The sequence below is a fragment of the Musa acuminata genome, chromosome BXJ2-8, assembly GCF_036884655.1.
Source record: "Musa acuminata AAA Group cultivar baxijiao chromosome BXJ2-8, Cavendish_Baxijiao_AAA, whole genome shotgun sequence".
In the NCBI taxonomy this organism is placed as follows: Eukaryota; Viridiplantae; Streptophyta; class Magnoliopsida; order Zingiberales; family Musaceae; genus Musa; species Musa acuminata.
Window position 1 is genome coordinate 7,159,708 of NC_088345.1, and position 18,442 is coordinate 7,178,149.

At 39.1% G+C, this 18,442-nt stretch overlaps 3 protein-coding genes across 4 annotated transcripts; all 3 read left to right on the forward strand.

Annotated features, from left to right (window-relative positions):
* Positions 1 to 1,017: 1,017 nt before the first annotated feature.
* Positions 1,018 to 8,646, forward strand: LOC135619281 (putative serine/threonine-protein kinase). 2 transcript variants are annotated; one of them, XM_065121162.1, is made up of 7 exons: positions 1,018 to 2,414; positions 2,521 to 2,756; positions 3,332 to 3,458; positions 3,546 to 3,617; positions 3,737 to 3,914; positions 4,017 to 4,149; positions 7,963 to 8,646. In XM_065121162.1, exons 1-7 carry the CDS (start codon positions 2,261 to 2,263, stop codon positions 8,212 to 8,214), a joined length of 1,152 nt encoding a protein of 383 aa, XP_064977234.1. In that variant the 5' UTR covers positions 1,018 to 2,260; the 3' UTR covers positions 8,215 to 8,646. The 2 variants fall into 2 exon arrangements, with proteins under 2 accessions (XP_064977234.1, XP_064977233.1); XM_065121161.1 differs by having other exon boundaries at positions 1,019 to 2,414; positions 3,534 to 3,617.
* Positions 8,647 to 9,312: 666 nt separating this feature from the next.
* Positions 9,313 to 12,530, forward strand: LOC135618969 (uncharacterized). The gene is made up of 3 exons (XM_065120477.1): positions 9,313 to 9,437; positions 11,627 to 11,725; positions 12,065 to 12,530. Exons 1-3 carry the CDS (start codon positions 9,370 to 9,372, stop codon positions 12,267 to 12,269), a joined length of 372 nt encoding a protein of 123 aa, XP_064976549.1. The 5' UTR covers positions 9,313 to 9,369; the 3' UTR covers positions 12,270 to 12,530.
* Positions 12,531 to 13,632: 1,102 nt separating this feature from the next.
* LOC135618970 (zinc finger CCCH domain-containing protein 5-like) lies at positions 13,633 to 18,262 on the forward strand. The gene is made up of 7 exons (XM_065120478.1): positions 13,633 to 13,967; positions 14,111 to 14,256; positions 14,542 to 14,613; positions 14,795 to 14,914; positions 15,032 to 15,319; positions 15,412 to 15,732; positions 17,144 to 18,262. Exons 1-7 carry the CDS (start codon positions 13,901 to 13,903, stop codon positions 17,525 to 17,527), a joined length of 1,398 nt encoding a protein of 465 aa, XP_064976550.1. The 5' UTR covers positions 13,633 to 13,900; the 3' UTR covers positions 17,528 to 18,262.
* Positions 18,263 to 18,442: the final 180 nt, after the last annotated feature.

Sequence of the window (18,442 nt, forward strand, 5' to 3'; positions counted from 1 at the left end):
CTCATCTCTCATTGTCTCTAAGAACCCTCTCATGTGCACAACACAACTCTCTGCGAAGAAGAAAGCTCTGACGATAATGGAATGATTTATTGGCTGTCATGCTGTCATAGGGAACATGCAGACGATGATGTGCATGTTCTTCCTGTGTACTGATCAGAATGAATACAAGAAGTTTGTCTACAAAAGTTTTAGATCCAACAATATACTTCTGAACACACAGCTCTTTTTTCCTTTTCTTTCTTCTCTCTCTCAAGCAGAACTGCAACTCTTCACAGTAAAAAGAAAGATATGAGATTCTTATCTCAATTTATGAGGACTTTCTCTTCCAATTTTTTGTTAGTTTTCTCAATCAAAACAGGCTTAATCTGTTCTGCTGCTCCAACACAATTTTCCCTTATAAAACATCTTAATTTTGGTAGGCACTGAAAATTTCATATATATATATATATACATATATCATTCCAAAACATAAAAAACTTGTAGAACTCTAATTTATGTTAGCATTTAAAGAGAGATAATGTATATGTAGGTAAAAACTGGAAGATTGAAATGAGCAAGGAAGGCAAGTTTGGCATGTAATGGCAGAGAGATCATTTGGTATCACCAAGTGGCTTTTAGCAGCTGCAATTAAAGAATGTTAGTCGAAGAAGCTCGTTCCAGAGTGAAGCTTAGAGTGAAGGTAGAAAGAAGCTTTCAGAAGGCTCAGTCTTGCCTCACGAAACATGACAAATCCACCCATCCCTTTTACCAGGCTTTCCAGCCTATCCCAGCCCATGCAACAGACACCCAACATCACAGGAGAGAGCAGTAGCAAAAGACAACCCCTCACTGTAGAGAGAGAAGATGGATGGATCCATAGATACTCCGCCACCAGCCTAGCCACCAAGAAACAGGAAGAAGGGGGGTGGGTTTGGCGGGGAGAGGAGGAGGGAGACTGCACTCTATCACTCTCAAGAATACCCACATGCCACTCATTTCAGCTCTGGGAGAGGTGAAACCATGTCTACCACAGCAGGGAGGGAAGAAGGGGGGGTGGGGGCTCTCACCTCAGTGACAGCAGAAGCTCAACCTTTTGTACTAGAAAAGCAGGCCCTTCATCCCTTCTTTCCCACATGAGACCATGGGGAATGGCAGGGTGGAATCTTGGTGGTGGGGGGTAGAAATCCTGAGATTGAGAGATCTTGTACCACCTTTCTCCAATCCCTTGTGTCCACTATGACCATCTTTGCTCTGATCCAATCAAAAGGCACTGTCCCCTCACCCCTGTCCTCTGCCTGCTGGTAAACCCCGCCTCCCTCCACATTTACATTTTGGTAACCACAGGCCCACATGACCTTCATTTCCTCCAATCCTCCTTATATACAATGTGCACTGCCTCTCCCCACCTCAAGCTGGTCTTCGGATGGAGAGATTCCACTGGACTGGTATATACAGCACATACAGACACATGGGAGGCAGACCTTGGCTGCTCACCCAATTACCTTTGATTAAAATCACATCATCCATTTGACATGTGGGGCTTCGCACCTCCTTTCTCCTCTCCTGGACTCCTTTGGTTGGTTTATTCTTCCTTCCTGCTTTGGGACCTCTTGAGGACACTGGAGTGAGTGTGAGTCTGAGTTGGGAGTGCTTAATCAATTCAAAAAGACCATGGTCGTCGACTACCACGAGTTCTGGACAATGTAGGACGGTATATGTCAGCTTGATTGTTTTTTGTATGTGGTTTGGGATTCTCTTTGGCTTGTGCATGTTGGTTATTGTTTTCTCGGGAAGGTTGTGTGATATGTGATTCAGTGGACTGCTTCAAGTTGGTCGTTTAGCTGTTTCAGCCTGTCTTCTATTTTAATTCTTTTGTCAGCTCATCTGAGTGGGTTTTGAGGATCATGCCAGTTGTGTTTTATAAGCTGTAGCTGCCTGCAATTGACCACTTCAAGAGCCAAATAAACAGTATTAACAGGCAGCATTTGTACAGTTGCTGTGATGAAGAAGCATGATACTGGATCCAGCATCCCTGCCACGGGAAGGAGAAGTATCTGGTCATCTATGCTTTTGCACATTAGCGGACAACTGAATCACGGGGAAATTTTCAGTTGATGTTGGAATACATTAATGTGCTATAGCTATTGAATTCTTTCCATTTCGGGACTCCATTCAATCGAATAGGTTATGCATTGTTGTTAACATTGTTGTCTCTTGTGTCGTCGTTTGCCATCCAAGAATCCATGTTTTGGTTTATTGGACCAAGTCAAGCCTCTACCAGATGTCAAGTTCGATTGCAGCCATAGTTGGAGCTGCTGCAGGTGGCCTTGCATTGTTGGCGATCATCATTGGGTTTCTGTGGTTCTACATTTTGTGTTGTAGGACCCCTGCAAATAAAAGTTCTGAGACTGGTTCTTCGGACCCATCTAATCCAGGTAACTGAACACGCTATATATGTTGCATCAAGTTTTTAAGGTCTCTGATTGCTTATGTTAATCGTTTGATACATAATCTGCTCTTTTGGTACTTGTATATGGGCAGTGGAATGGGGTAGGAGAGATCTGATATCATGTGCTGGTTGTGGTCTTGCAAGCGAACATCAGGTTGCCAGGCAATTTACTCTAGAAGAATTGGAAGAAGCCACCAAGAACTTTAGTGAAAGCAACATTGTTGGTACTGGCAGTTTCGGTTTGGTGTACAAGGGTTTGCTTCTTGATGGGACCATTGTAGCGATAAAAAGGCGTGTAAGTGTTCCAAGGCAGGCGTTTATTGAACAGGTAAATCAGCTCTTCTGAAATAAAATGTGTCAGCAATTTCTTGTTCATCATCCTACCAATTCTTCCTTTTTTTCTTTTGAATTTTTTTTTCCTCCATCCAAGAATGATGTGGAACTCGCCCATAGGAAATTCCTACATGATTCATAAGTTTATCAATTTACTGATATTGTAAGGCCAACCAGAAGTTTCATCACTTTGATATGCTATTGACTTAGAGGACATTGCACTACAGATTGACTTTGACCAATTGTTACAAGTTAGATCTGAAGCTTCTCTCAAGTTTTTTACTTGTAAGACAGCTTGTTGAAACCTAGGATTTTCCTGTGCTTAATCTCCTGTGCTCTATGTTTTTATCAAGAACTCTGAATACATCAGGTTATATGGCCTCCGAATAGATCGGATAATGGAGGCATGGTTGCTACTTCGTTACTTCTTTCGCTTCACTTGAATTTGTTCATGAGCATTTGCAAAGAACTCTTTTTTTTTTTTTGTGTCCTGAGCCTGCTTCACCAGAATCAATATACTTTTGCAGTATCAGTGCATACTAAAATCTACATTTGCTGAATTTTAAACAGGTTAAGATTTTATCAGAAATCAGGCATCGCAATCTAGTTACTCTTATTGGTTATTGTCAGGAAGGTGGTCTGCAAATGCTCGTTTTTGAATATTTGCCTAATGGAAGTGTCTCCAATCACTTGTATGGTAATGATCGATTGATCTCAAAAGGAAAGAAATTTTGTTACTATTTTATTCATATATACCTGCTTTGTTTTTCAGTTTTTCTGGCAGATAGTGAACAACATTCCCTTACAAGGCTTGAATTTAAACAAAGGCTTGCAGTAGCTATTGGAGCAGCCAAAGGTAACTATTGATTTTTGATCTGCCCAAGGACAATAAGCTAATGCATTATATAGTCTAGAGAGTAGAAATTGTCCTCATCATAAACTGAAAGCAAAACTATTCATAATCTTAATTTGCAGGATTAGCCCATCTGCACAGTCTTTCACCTCCTTTAGTACATCAAGACTTCAAAACAAGCAACGTCTTGGTTGACGAGAACTTTATTGCAAAAGTGGCTGATGCAGGTTTTTTTAAATTACTACAAGGAAGTGGAGAAGTTGGACCTCAAGGAAGTAGCAATATCTTTCAAGATCCAGGGTATATTAATTTTCTAAAATTTGTTTCTTATATCTGCCATCCAACCGATAGACCATCATATTGACTTATATGGCTACCATACAACCATATGTTGTTTCCTAGGGTTGGAGAATTACAGGGATTTTCTGAAGCCAGTGATGTTTATAGCTTTGGGGTGTTTCTTCTAGAGCTCATAAGTGGCATTGAAGTGACACATTGCATCTCTGAAGATTCATACAGTTTCTTAGTCCAGTGGGTAAGTTGATACACCGAAACCTAATAAACTATTTCAGGACATGTAGATATATGTTTTGATAAAAATATGTATTTTTTGATGCAAATACATGTTTTCCTTGATTATACAGTTGTTATAAGCCATTAAATGAAACACCCAAAACTACAAGCAATGAACCTCATCCCATTGATATATGATAGATAGATTAGTAGCAAATGTCTGCCTGAACCAAACATAACCAAGTAGGAGAGTATATTTGCTCTGTCCATTTTGCTTTATATTCGGCTTGATGATAAAGTGAAAACATAGACATATATCATAATGTTGTTTTTTCTTGAAGGATGCCCCAGTGTGACAAAAGATGAACCACTTTCTTTTCACAATAATATTCATACTATGAGCAGATTGAATTATATATTCGGGATGATTGCATTAATTGATAATTATGTGGCCTCTGAATTTGTTGATGCACCTTCATTTGCAAGGATAAGTTGTAGAACATGCATTTTTTGTGCATAGAGATGAAGCTTTTTAAGTGTTTGATGAGCATTTTGTATGTTAGTTGTAGCCAATAAAATTCTATGAGATCGACTTTTGAGAAACTATAATCACCATTTCTAATTATCTCATAATATGATTCCAATTTCTATTTGCGTGTGCATTATCAGTTGAACATCCGTGTCTCAAATAGATTAAACCAAGCGACAAATTGGTGGCTGGATACAAATTTCCAGAACAATTCATGGGTTTTAAATGCATCAGGGAAATTGATATCATATTCTGGTAGTTGTTAGTTCAAAAGAATATGTTATTTATAGGTTAAAGAAACTTGAAGAGGAAGAGTTCCTTGGTGCATATGATTGGGCCAGAATATGATGTAGGCTCAAGAATCAAATTTTGTTACATATTGTCTTATTTAATTTATACGTAATGAAATTAGTTTTATTACCACCTTTAAGAGGTTCTATGTATGTGTAAGCTATTACAAAACTTCTATGATATAATCTCTATCACTTGAAAATTGAACGAGAAATTTCGACCAACTTTCATCATAGGAGATGCTCTATTTTTTTACCATTTATGTGAACAAATTAGTTAGTTGGTAATTATTTAATCACCATTTACTGAAAGGCATAAACAGAAGACAAATTCACCAAATGGATTTAAAGATGACAGATGCATAAAGCTGAAACAAGTCCTTTTGGTCTAGGAGAAGAATCAGGTAAAGAGACAGTTTAGTCTAGTTGACATCTTGCTAATGATAAAAGCTGAGCTGGTAATATGGAAAAGCTAATGCAAGATAACAAGGAATGGCCGTTAATCTACTATTCTTCTGAAAGTAGCTTGTTGTTGATGATGTAAGTAATACAGAAGGCATTATATAAAGGCTTGCACACCTGAGTTGATGTATTTTGCAGACAAAAGCAATCATAAGCAAGAAATCTATGAACCGTATATGATCACAAAGGTCAGCTGGCTGATATAATGGTCTACTGTGCTTTCACATTAACAAAATGGGCACAAGAACAACAGAAAATATTGCAAATAAGTATTTCATTAATTTTCTGGGATAACCATCCAAACAACTTTTAGGCTAAATGCATGCTCTTAGCCATGACAAACTATGCCACGTATAAAAGTCAACAAAGAATGTCTTGGCACTTCTTTTTCAAGACAAGAAGTATGTCACTGTTGTGCTTGCATAGAATGGCAACCATGCCTATGAAGCATGGATCTGGGTGTGGTGCAGTGATCCAACATGAGTTTAGATACACTTCGTATGTTAAATATAATAAACCAAAATTAGAGCGAAGATAATTAGAAATTGAGATGCATGAAGTAAGACAGAATCATTCTTTCAATTTCATTGGTTACAATCATGTTTTTTCGTTATACATTGTCATAAAACAATGTTCATAAAGTCATTCTCATCTTGCCCTTAATCACACGACAAATATTCAAGTAAAGAATATTTTAGCGAGAGTTCCATAGAGGATCCCCTATACGAAATGTATCCAGCATTTAGATAATAATACTAATTAGTATCAATATATCTGACAGAGATCTGATAGGGAAACAACAAGGCATTCAAAGTGTATTTCTAAGGAATGCAAATAATGGAATAGTTTTCATGTTGCAACACTTCATTGTAAGTTCCAATTTTTTATATATGATAAGGAAACTGCAGCGGCTGCTATAGTCTCAGGCTATTGTTTACAATCTGAAGAAACAAAAATTTCTAGATATAAATATACAACAATTGGAGATCTTGAAGGGGTTAATTTATTCAACATGGTTAGAGAAGGATAATCTAACTTTCTGCTTCTATGAAGTCCCTGTCTTTGATCCTGCACTTATCTAATTGGACACTTTTCTTCAACCTATCTTTAAACAGATAGAACAAATCTAGTGCAGCTTCACAAACAAGTTTTCTAGTATGGAATTTTATCTCCAGAAAATTGCAACTATTGTTCAGCGTTGGTGTCCAACCAAAAGAATCTCTGGTTCTACTGAAATTTGACTCATGAAAGATATTTGAGTCATCAACATACTCGGCAATAATTTCTGGTATATTGTCAAGAACTAATCTAAATCTCAAACTCATGACATATTTCTTGCCTCTTAATAACAAAATGGTGGTATCAAAGTGCTAATGCTTAGAGGCACTAATTGTTTCATTTTCTTGCTAGTAATGAAGCATTTAAGCTGCCAATATTTATGTAAATAAGCCTTATGAGCTATGAAGTGTTATCACATGCCAAGCTTGTCTGTGATGTCATCCTTGCTTAATATAAATGGTAGTTCATTATGCATTTTTTCGTAAGAAACTGATGAAGATGAATTAGAACAAAAGCTAAGATCTCATCATGTTAAGGCTTATATCAATGATATATTGTAAACAATAAAAAAAAAATCTAGCAAATTTCTCAGCCTCGGCAGTGGTGTTTGATTGTTAATGTACATATATTGATCCTTTTTTATGGATATTGTTTAGATTACATAGGAGAAGCACACTTCCTTTATCAATTATCACTGTTCTACATGAATACCATAGGTAATTTTGCTCGTATTTTCCAAGGGTGAATCTTGGTGCCATATGAGACTGCTTCTATGTGTCTTGGCTTACTAGGCTGCGAGTCATCGAAATGACCTTTCCACTTGTAAGGATCAAGTTGCATGCATTGATCTTCTTCATGACTCGCATTGGCCAGCTTGTGCACTTGACTATCCTTTTCATGAAGGAGAGGCTTCGTACCATGATAAATTGCTTCTTCCCGACTTGGGCGACAATAATTTGAGTCACAAGAACAAACTCTTTGCTTGCTGACTTAAGGCTGTATATTAGATCTCAAATTGACAAGAGTCTCGTGCATTAGGCCAACTTTTGTTCAGGTTTTTAGATATTATTTAAAATGACTTTGACTGGAGCATTAATGCATCTAATAAATGTCTAATTTTCTTAATTTTTGTCCCTTGTTCCATCAACAGTAATGGTACTGTTAGCATGACTAGGCCACAATATGTCTAAGATAGCAAAAAATTTTGCAACATCTCAGGTAAAGATTGCAGGATTTGTCCAGGAAAATATACTACAATCCCTTCGTAAACTGTGAAATTCACTTGTGTTTTGTTTTGAAAGCTAAGAAGTTTTCTGGTACATTCCCTTCTTGTACTTGCAGCCTGGATATTCTCATTAGTTACAATGCTTTGGATCAATATATTGTCGAGAATGACATTGAATAGACAAATAATTATGCAAGTCCTCAAGTACTCTTTTTTCTCGATATATATATCCTTTTAGTTCACCTCTGATATCTTGGTTCTTTATACAAGGTGGAAGCACATATGGGCTCAAATGATCTCATTGATCGCCGGCTAGAGAGTGGTTTTACTTCTGAAGGGATGAAAGAGCTAATTGCACTGACTCTTCAATGCTTGAATCCATCCGAGCACAGCCGTCCAAAGATGAGAGCTGTTGTTGTAGATCTTGACCGGATTCTTGAGACAGAGATGGCACTGACAACGGTCATGGGTGACGGCACAACGATAGTCACCCTTGGAAGCCAGTTATTTACTTCAGCATGAAGAACAATTCATCAATTTTCTGATCATTACCAGAATAAGAACCAAGTTCTTTTTCATCCAAGATTCCAGTTGTTGCTAGTCCTTCTGGTGCAGTGCAGATCAGATCTCAGCCTTAAGGCAGCAGCTCTGGCTCTGCATCAGATTCAAGTCCAATAGCTTCTACTGATGACACATGGAGCTTGTGAAACTGAGATGCTTTTATCCTGAGTTGGCAAACTCTAGTAGATTTGGTGAAGCACACCAAGACAGAAATCAAGCTTCATGTATTACTACTAATACAATTCTCATTCAAAAGATTGTGTTCTGGATTTCTGTAAAGTAATATTGTGGAAGAGTTTATTGAGGTACATGTAATTCTGCATGTTTGCAGCTTCCCTTCATCTTCTCCAAATCCACCAATGTTGTTTCATTTCAGTTTGGAAATTTCTAGCCTCTTTCAATGATGGAGCATCACTTAAGAATGCACATATGAAATAATCTGATTCAAGTGATAAGCCTCTTTCTGCTTCTCTCATGGTGTTTACTGCACCAGATTACTCTTCCTGCATATTTGTTACTCATTTAAGACTCTTCTGAACAATCTTTCAAGTTCCTCATCTGATTATGAACTATATATATATATATATATATATATATATATATATATATATATATATATATATATATATATATAATTGTTTAAGTTAATATCTATATAATTGATCTAAATGATAATATGAGGTTCTATTTTAGAAAAATAGCATTTGGAAAAATTGTATGTTTATATATTTCTCTAAATATGTTATTTTTGTATGTATGAATATATATATATATATATATATATTTATTAATTTCAGTTTAGTTTATATATATACATATTCATAAAATTACAAACCTATATATAATTTAAATATCATATTACTATCAACTGAAACTTAAATGATATTGATATCCTTCAAACTTTTTATGATTATAAAAACATTAATTCATCAACAGTTAATTATGAGCTTTTAAATGAATGTAAATGAAAGGGACATACCTAAAGGATTTTAATATTTAAAGGGATATATATATACACACACACACACACACACACACACGCCAAAACTAAAACTTTTAATCACCGTCGGATCAGATAAATCCGCCGATCTTAAAGCAAGCACCGCCATTCCTGGGATGTTCATATTGCTCCTCGCGGAGGCTCTCATCGTAGCGCCTTCTGTTCTCAGATCTCCGCACCTAAAGTATCTCCTCGCCTTATTCTTCGTCTTTGATTTCCCAAGTAATTGCTCCCCGTCTCTGTTTCACACGGTTTCCCCCTTGATTCTTTGTCTGCATGCATACATAGATCGATCGATTCGGGGTTGGGAAGCTTCTGGGTTTTGGATCCTCTCTGCACGCGTGGTGTTCGATCTTGTATCTTTCGGTTTTCGGCCCTCTGGAAAATTATGTATTGTTCTATGTTAATTAATTTTTGTGATTTTGGATCTTTGCACCATTTTTCTTTTAATTTCTTTGAGAAAAATAGAAGGTGTTCGGCCTTGAATTCACGTGTTCATTATGCGTTATACTTCTAACTGCACCAGATCTTGGTTTGCCTAAATATTTCAGAATTTCATGGCCCAAATCTTCCGTTCAAGTTGATTAGGGTTCTATGAAACCCATTCCTGGTATGTTTTCATGGGAACTTTTTCATGAAAGGAAGTGTCAAGGATGAAATATGGTTAGTTTTATAAGATTAGGGTTCTATGCAACCTCAGTTAGTGGTTTGCATCCTGAAGGCAGGCATGTCGAAAAATGCGATTGGAAGTGTGTGATTGGCTGTCATTGGACAGCTGAGGGTTAAAAGGATTTGGCTTCAGGTCTAGTGAACCCTTTTTTGAGGAGGTCATTACTGATGTGGAGAAGGCCCATGTGTTTCTTTAATGCAGATGTCTTCTATAGTGGAGTATGGTTTCTCCTAAAATTTAGTTGTATCTTGGAATAGAAGTACTTAGATGTGGAAGGCTTTTCTGTTGGAGGAGTAAGGCTTTTGAGTATTGCTTTTCTGCAAACACACTTGCTAGATTGCGACTCCACGTCAATACAGCCCCCGCTGCACCACTCAAGGCCTAGCAACATGCGAAACTTGTTGCACACTTCAGCCTCCTACGGACGTATCCTTCACATGCCGAAGAGAAAGTTTCAATGCTCCATGGCGTCGAGTTTCGGTCGCCTTGGGATGGCCGCGAACATTCCATCGTCCGCATACAAGCCCATGCATGAGTATCAAATTCTTTGAGTTAGCAATTCCCCTCACCTCTGTAAGCTTTGCACAACTCTTTCGATCGCTGAGCAACTCATTCCACCTTGCATGGTCTTATCCTTTTACCAAGCGACTCGCTTGCCTTAAGCACCATCAAGCATAGTTGTCAACGTTGAGCCATAGCTCAAACTCAGCCATCCCAACCTTTGTGCGCTACACATTCTTCGAAGCTTGTCTGTTCTCGTGGTGCCTCTTGCGCGAAGGGTTGGCCATTCCTCTGAATGTCAATCTCAGATGCCCGCTCCTCCGAGCGACTCCTTTTCCCTACATCTCCATGCTCGTTTTCCCCCAAACGGTCGCGCGTGTGCTGACTGCCCTCAACGCAGCCCCGCTAGGTCCCCCACGTTTGCATGCTAAGTGTTTCTATGAGTGCTTGTCCCGCTCTAATACCATCTGTCACGGACTTAGCTGGTTTTGCCTAAGTCGTGCGGCACCCTTGCGTGTCCGTCCGTAAAGGTCAGCCTCCCCGAAGCCTCCCATTGTCCCTTAGGACCAACAAAAGAGAGAACGGGTTAGAGAGAACGCCTCAATCGGGATCCACAAGCAAACATCTCCGAAAAACACTTCATAGACAATGCAAATTACAAATAGACTTTACAAGCTTTGAACCGTTGCACAACAAAGGGTAAAATTGTCCATTATAGATCGAAAATCTCTCGCACGTGTCCACATGACACAATCTTTATTTACAAGCCTAAAGAGACCATCAACCCAACTAAAATGAGACTATTAAGCCTTTGGCCGTCCCCCTATATGCTGTACAAGGCATGAATATACCAAAAGACACGGACATACATAAGCATTACATCAAACATCCTGTTTAGAAGTTTGTCCGTGACAATGCGGCAACATAAGAGGGGCATATGAAATTGGGAAGAGGATATGTGCCTAGTTGCTGCTATATAGGCCTTTAGGGAGCATTGTAAGTGGTTATCCTGCTTTAAAATTTTTGCCTCTTTACCTCATATATTAGGCAGCCTAATCTGTGTTTTCCTGCTTTTGTTTAAATTTTGAGTTCTTCAGTTCAATTAATCAAATTGTTCTTTTTTCCTATTTTTCTTTCTTTTCTTTTCTGCTGCTTTTATGTTTTACACAATGTTTAATCAAATTGTTATTTTCTTCCTTCAGGTTCTTTTACTTCAAGGAGACAAAGGTAATCAGGAAAGAGCATATCCTGATGCCTTTTCTGAGACCTTTTTCAGGCATGCGATTGCCAGGGGTTCTCAGGTACAAGTGATCTATGAGTTGCAGTCGCACCATTTTTATTACAATTTCAGTTACACTAATTTTGTTTTATTTGGTAATATTGTAATGCTTAAGTACCAGATATTTCTTCAATATTGTTTTCCGGAATTGCCTGCAGCTTGCCTTCCTGTTTCCATGGGTTCTCATTGCCATTTTTTCTGTTGAAGGACACAGATCGACTCCCGTGCTTTGTCTTCTATTGTTTCCTTTTTCTGCTCGATTTTGTATGGTGCTTTGAGTATGACCGAAAGCACACATCATATCCTTATCATGTTAATCTATTGTTGCAAAACGAAATCTAAAAATTAAAATTTTTTAAAGGCAGTTGGAGCAAGACCTGGAGACTGTAATAACTGTACTGCAGCCAGGACCATTAGGGATCATCGAGCACAAGTTTTCGGCTGCTGAGGTGCAAGAAGCAAAGGCCATAGTCCAAAGCGCAGTTGAGAATTGGCGAAGGAATTCTGCACATGAAAGAAATGGCCACGTTTGGCAGCAATCCAAAAGTGCAACATCACAGGAGTGACAAATCTACTTGCTACTGGATTTGCAAGAACAAAGGGACCTGGTTCTTCAAATGCTACTGACTCATGTGGATGTTCTTGCTTTGTAAACACTCCCTATCCTATCTTTGAATGTCAAGTTTTTGGACTCCTTTGAGAGAGAAGCGCTCATGTGTCACAAAATATAATCGAATCGATCAGTCTATAGAAAGATTATATCTCCAATTAAGTGGCATTTTGTTAATTATGAGAATTTGTTTTATACATAATGTTCATATGTTCAATTTGCTCTCTGTTTGTCATCTGCACAGTTTTGGTGCTCTATTGACATCTCAAGATAACAGGGAACGTTCCATCTTTGTTTGTCGTCTTCAATTTTGGTGTTCTATCAGCCACAATCTCAAAGTTATGGCTAATGATGTCTTCAATCTCAATCAAGCATAATTATCCATTGAATATGGCAATAGAGAACAGAATGGCACTAATGTAGTCCAATTGGGTCCATAGCATCACATCACTAGTATTGGAATTAGATGGTATCGTGGCTACTCGCATTCCACAGATTGACGACACTGTTAACGGTGTCATTCTCTGCTGACCAAAACCCCTATTTGCTGCCACTAATATTGAAGCAAGTGTCCCAATCGACCGGTTTCTCCCTATTTATGACCTGGACACCTGGCGATCGAGGGATTAGTGCTACCGGGTGTCTCCGGTCACCCGCATCCTACTCCCTCCTAAGTTCATTAATTATACGCTTCCCCGTATCCAGAGAAAAGAAAACATCTCGTCGTCCTCAGAGGGGTTGATCATGGCCGTCGATGCTCCATCATCCGGGTCCTGTTCGTCTCGCTCCCGTCTCATGCACGATCGGACTCACCCGTCTCGACCGAGCCAGGGAACAGCTTCCGACGAAGTCGGTTCCGCGGCCAGGCCAATGCCACCTCACAAAGTGGCGTAGTCCGAAACGCCGTCTGATGTCCTCGAACTTTAATTACCTCTTTACCCCTACTCCCAACACAAAACCATCGGGTCGCCACTCCCTCCGCTTCTTATACTTACTAAAAGGCCCTTAGCTGCCTCACTGCCGACAATTTCCCGTCGGATCCGCTGAAGCCCCGTTGGTAGCCCGTGATCGCCATCTTCAACTATACGCTCAACACGTGTAATCACCGGCGTGCATCTCACCGTTGAAACCCCCCAAACACGATCTCCCGTGGGCAGGCTTTTCCGGTTATTTCGAAGGATTTAGTGTGGCATTCCTGGGAATTCACAATACAATAAAAATAAAAACATGAATAAAAGAAAATACGGCCACTGCCGCGAGGATGTCTTCCACTGTCTTTGGCGCGTATGTGAACTAACAACGGACGAGAAGAAAAAAAGGGTAAAAGAAATCAAATAAATGCGCGCACACACACACACACATCCAGAAAGAGAACTGGAGAAGGGTGGGGTTTGTTTCTGATCATCATCATCATCGTCTCTCTATCTCTGTCTAGGAAAGAAGGAACGAAAAGGAAAAAGAGAAGAAAGAGAAAGAAAGATCTCGATCGGAATCGATCTTTCTCAAGGCCCAAACCCACCTCCTTTCTCTCAGTCCTCGCTTGATCTCGCCATTCCAGAACGTTCCGGAAGGTTCCCGAACCCTCCGATGGAGATGAACGAGCCCGGCTCCGCCGCCAAAGGCCCCCGCCTCGATCCCGACGCCGCCCTTGAAGGTAGTGCAGGATCGCTGTTGGTCCGATCGATTGCTTTGGGTCTGCAGTGGTGCTGGGAAGTTTGCTGTTAGGGTTTATTGTGTGGAACGGGAGAAGAAAGGGCGAAGCAAGTTCTTGATGATTATGTATTGATGTTAATGTAGAATCCATGTGGAGGTTGGGACTGGGCGAGGGCAGTTCTTCCTACCCGGAAAGGCCTGGTGAGCCGGACTGCTCCCACTACGTGCGTACCGGATCGTGCAGCTACGGCGAGAGGTGCCGCTACAATCACCCCCGTGATCACGGAGCTGTAAGGATTTCATCAACCTTTGGTTGGGATTTATTCTATTAGGGTTACCTGCACCTTTTTCTGTTATTGTTCTCTTTTTTTTTTTCTTTAATACCTGATCATTTTTCCTGTTATATTGCTTTCTTTTTGATTGGGTGAATAAGATGTAGCTTGTCTAGAATGATGCAAGTTTGTGTCTGTAAGCAAGCCAGTTTGTGGCTTACCAAAGACAATCCATATATGTGAACCATATTACTAGCATTTGGTTTGTGTTGTTGAATTAAATGATAGTGTAAACATCTTTAGTTAACTGGGGCTGGAACTGGAAGGACCGGGGCTGTTGAGTATCTGGAGCGAGCGGATCAACCTGTATGTGAGGTACCGTGCTTCCCTTTTTTATAATTTGGTTTTGCTCGACTGAACACTGGGTAAGTGCACTTAAACTAAAATGCGAATCTAATATTACAGTTTAATTATGAACATTCACCATATTGGATATTGGATTTTGTGGAGCTATTGAAATCTATTGTTTTAACTATGGTAAGATGATCTTTTTCAGTATTATATGAAAACTGGAACTTGCAAATTTGGTTCTACTTGCAAGTATCGCCACCCCAGGCAAGGAAGTGGATCCATCCCTCCGGTCTTGTTAAATGACTGTGGATACCCACTGCGGCCGGTTGGAGTTTCTTATTCTATACCTTTTCATATTGCTCTATTCCATAATTACTTGCCACATTTATATTTTCTCTAACATTCTCTGTTTTTGTCATGCTGTCCAATGATGGAAATTTAGGGGGAGAAGGAATGCTCCTATTACATGAAGACTGGCCATTGTAAGTTTGGTTCAACTTGTAAATTCCATCACCCACAACAAGCTGAGGCTTTGGTGCCCTCGCCTGCACCTGCATTTTATTCACCGGTGCAGCCTCTGTCAATTCCTTCACCTCAACAGTATCCACCCATGGTTACTTGGCAGTACACCAGGCCTTCAGTGTTCCCTGGTTCATATATGCCAGGACCTTACGCTCCCATGCTGCTCTCTTCAGGAGTTGTTCCAGTTCAGGGCTGGAATCCTTATCCGGTTTGTGAGACCCTTGTTGCTTAAGTTTTAGTACAAGAGGATAGGATGGAAAATCTGAGGTTTCTTATTTTGTCTTATTACATGCAACGCAGGTGCCTATGAGTTCGGTAGTTTCTCATGGAGGTCACCAAGCAGTTCAAGCTGGACAAGTATATGGGTTACCAAACCAGCCATTTCCTTTGATGCCTGCTTACCCTGGGCCTCTCACACCGGTATCCTCTTCGGTCGGCCCTTCAAATGCTAGTCTTAGAGGAGATAAGTTTCCAGAGAGACCTGGCCAACCAGAGTGCCAATTCTACATGAGGACAGGAGACTGCAAATTTGGAGCTACATGTAAATATCATCATCCTCCAGACTGGAGCATATCAAAGGGAAACTGTGTTCTTAGCCCCCTTGGCCTCCCACTTCGTCCGGTATGCTTCTCTACCACCTGTCATTATCTGTCATAAAGAGAAAAATGATCCGATTCTATATGCCATTTCTAGTTTTTGAAAACTTGATGAACATTTCCCAACTGTATTGGGCTGCCACTGTCCTCCATTGAGCTTAACCAGGGCATATCTAAGTCTGTAAGTAGGACACACATTCTAAAGCAAAAACTGCATTTGGTTTTGCCAAATGTTTGAAGTTGTACAAGTTAAGACTTAAATTACTTTGTATTGCATGGAAAAATGTTGTATTTGAGGCCTATAAGTAGTATAAAGCACATGATAGAACAAACGTTTTGGATTTTTAACAAAATAACCTTTTATATTAAATGCTAATACGGTTCCTGCTTATATTTCTCTTGGTGGGATCAATGAAAAAACCAATTATTTTTCGATATAGACAATTTTAAGTCTGATTATACCTGAGAATTAAGATTTACAATTTTACATAATGAAAACACTGGAAGGTAACAATCCTGGTGAAAAATAAATTTAACTTTCATCACCAAATAACAGATGAAAAATTTATCCTATTACAATCTTTAAATCTTTAATTTTCGGTGTTGGCTGTGAGAAATGGGAAGAGACTTTGCAGATTTTTTTTTTAAATATGTCTAGGATCGTTGAAATCGGATGGGCAGCACAATATTTAAGCTGTTTCACCAACAGATATTCAGGTTTGTGTTTTGGTAATCTTTGCTTGAAAACAGCTATTGCTGTAGTATTCATGGTTCTCTTTTAATTGCTTGGCCATCCTTGGCAAAGAGAAGAATTTCTTTCACTATAAATTTGAATTTTTCAATAAATTGAGAAGACTTCTTATTGGCAATCTTCTCATCTGCTTATTTTGAAAAAACCAGTCACTGATATAGTTGGTTCTATAAGACTATTTCCTGTTTTGTGGTAAAATTAGATAGCAAATCTTCCTACCTATCAATGCAAGGACAAAAATATATTTTATGGATCATATCTTGGTTGTATAAAGATATGGTGGTCATTTGAATTTGTGTAGTTCAGGAATTGAGAAACTTGAGCCAATTGTTAAGTTACCAAAATTTCCATGTTATTTATTACTCCAGATTGATGATTTCTGTAGTTTTTGAGTGAAGCCTTGTTTCCAATAAACAAATGCTCTTCAAGCCTTCGGAATCTTATTATATAGTTTCTAGCTCGAAAACCATGTTGGAAGTTGTAAGATCAATGAAGTCGTATGAATCTTTTAATAGTTTCTTAGCTCTGCAATTCTTTGATCTTTTTCTACGATTCATTTTTCTGCTGACAGGAAGTAGGCATATCCATTTGTTGATGATAGCTATATTTTTGTTCATAATTATTTTTTAAAATTTTCACATTCTTTTGGAGTATTCTTGTGTTTCTGATCAAATACTTGTGACAGGGGGCTCAACTTTGCAATTACTATGCACAACACGGAATGTGCAAGTTTGGGACAACATGCAAATTCGATCATCCAATGGGAACTCTGAGCTGTAGTCCTTCTGCATCTTCACTCTTTGACATGCCAGTTTCTCCCTACCCTATTGGATTATCTGTTGCTACCTTCGCCCCATCCTCATCATCCTCAGAGCTACAACCTGAATTCAGTTCCAGTAAGGAATCTTTCTCTAGCAAAATGTCATTCGGGAGCACATCTAGTGGTTCTATCGGTACATTAGTTTCTAATACGGGTTACCTTCCCCACTTGTTTATCCGGCATCAAACCCCTACGTCGAGTAGTGGTGGTTTCATTGCACCCGGTGGTGAAATCTCAAGTTCAAGCTGAGAAAAGCAGATCTCCCTTTATAGTCATTTCCAAGTATGTACTAAGCCTCTAATTCCAACTCATTATTCATTGGTGATGGAGGCACAATATATTATTTGTTTCTTTTTTTGTCCGGTCAAAATTTTGTAACTCCTCCAAATTGCTCATCTCATCCAGCTTCCTCCCGGTTTTTAGCTTTCATGACCTTGTTTATACAATCCTCCTAGACCGACCCTCTTGTGAAATAAGCTATGGCATATCTGAAGATGACATAGCAAAATCCTAAGCCTTAAACTTTTGTCTTTTCTTGATATCTGGCCAACAAACCCCCCCCCCCCCCCTCCTTCCTTCTTCAGTCAATTAAGCATCAATTTTTGATCTGTCTGCTATTTTCTATGAAAACTTTTTTATAAATCTTTTCCTTGTGAAAAAGGATAATGTGTTTCATGGCTCAGATTTCTGCACTAGTTTAGAATCCAAGCTTCGACATCTTCTTGCATTACAGTTCTCTGTGACGCAGGCTACTGATATGCAACTCAAACAAGATATCCCCACAGTTGTGCTCAAGCAATTCCTTAACTTGGTAACCCTGTATCTACCGTTATCATTCCAAGCAGCACCAATGGACTCACATGTACTTGTGGTCATGGAAAAACCTCCTGCTGCTTGCTTGTAAGAATAAATGCATAGTGGTATAAGAACATTTGGATTTAGAATGAATCTTTCAGTTAGTTGTGAATTTTCATTCAACCTTCATTTGCTTGCATATGGTATTCATGTTACATTCATATGTCGTCGGTCCACGTTAATAGCCTTTCAGTAAGAATAAATGTGCCAAGATATTAGCACAGTTCATCGTATACTGTCATAGCATCTTCTGTATGCAACTTGAATCTTGATTTCAACATGTTATGTAACAGACTGAAAAGGAAAGTA

What these genes read in the sequence shown, in the direction of transcription:
- LOC135618969 (XM_065120477.1), top strand. Translation starts at nt 9,370, where the DNA reads ATGTTCATATTGCTCCTCGCGGAGGCTCTCATCGTAGCGCCTTCTGTT. An exon ending in CTCAGATCTCCGCACCTAAA is followed by an intron (nt 9,438 to 11,626) that starts GTATCTCCTCGC and finishes TTCTTCCTTCAG; the next exon opens with GTTCTTTTACTTCAAGGAGA. An exon ending in CGATTGCCAGGGGTTCTCAG is followed by an intron (nt 11,726 to 12,064) that starts GTACAAGTGATC and finishes AATTTTTTAAAG; the next exon opens with GCAGTTGGAGCAAGACCTGG.
- LOC135619281 (XM_065121161.1), top strand. Translation starts at nt 2,261, where the DNA reads ATGTCAAGTTCGATTGCAGCCATAGTTGGAGCTGCTGCAGGTGGCCTT. An exon ending in TTCGGACCCATCTAATCCAG is followed by an intron (nt 2,415 to 2,520) that starts GTAACTGAACAC and finishes GTATATGGGCAG; the next exon opens with TGGAATGGGGTAGGAGAGAT. An exon ending in ACAGTTTCTTAGTCCAGTGG is followed by an intron (nt 4,150 to 7,962) that starts GTAAGTTGATAC and finishes TCTTTATACAAG; the next exon opens with GTGGAAGCACATATGGGCTC.
- LOC135618970 (XM_065120478.1), top strand. Translation starts at nt 13,901, where the DNA reads ATGGAGATGAACGAGCCCGGCTCCGCCGCCAAAGGCCCCCGCCTCGAT. An exon ending in CGGATCAACCTGTATGTGAG is followed by an intron (nt 14,614 to 14,794) that starts GTACCGTGCTTC and finishes GATCTTTTTCAG; the next exon opens with TATTATATGAAAACTGGAAC. An exon ending in TTGGCCTCCCACTTCGTCCG is followed by an intron (nt 15,733 to 17,143) that starts GTATGCTTCTCT and finishes TACTTGTGACAG; the next exon opens with GGGGCTCAACTTTGCAATTA.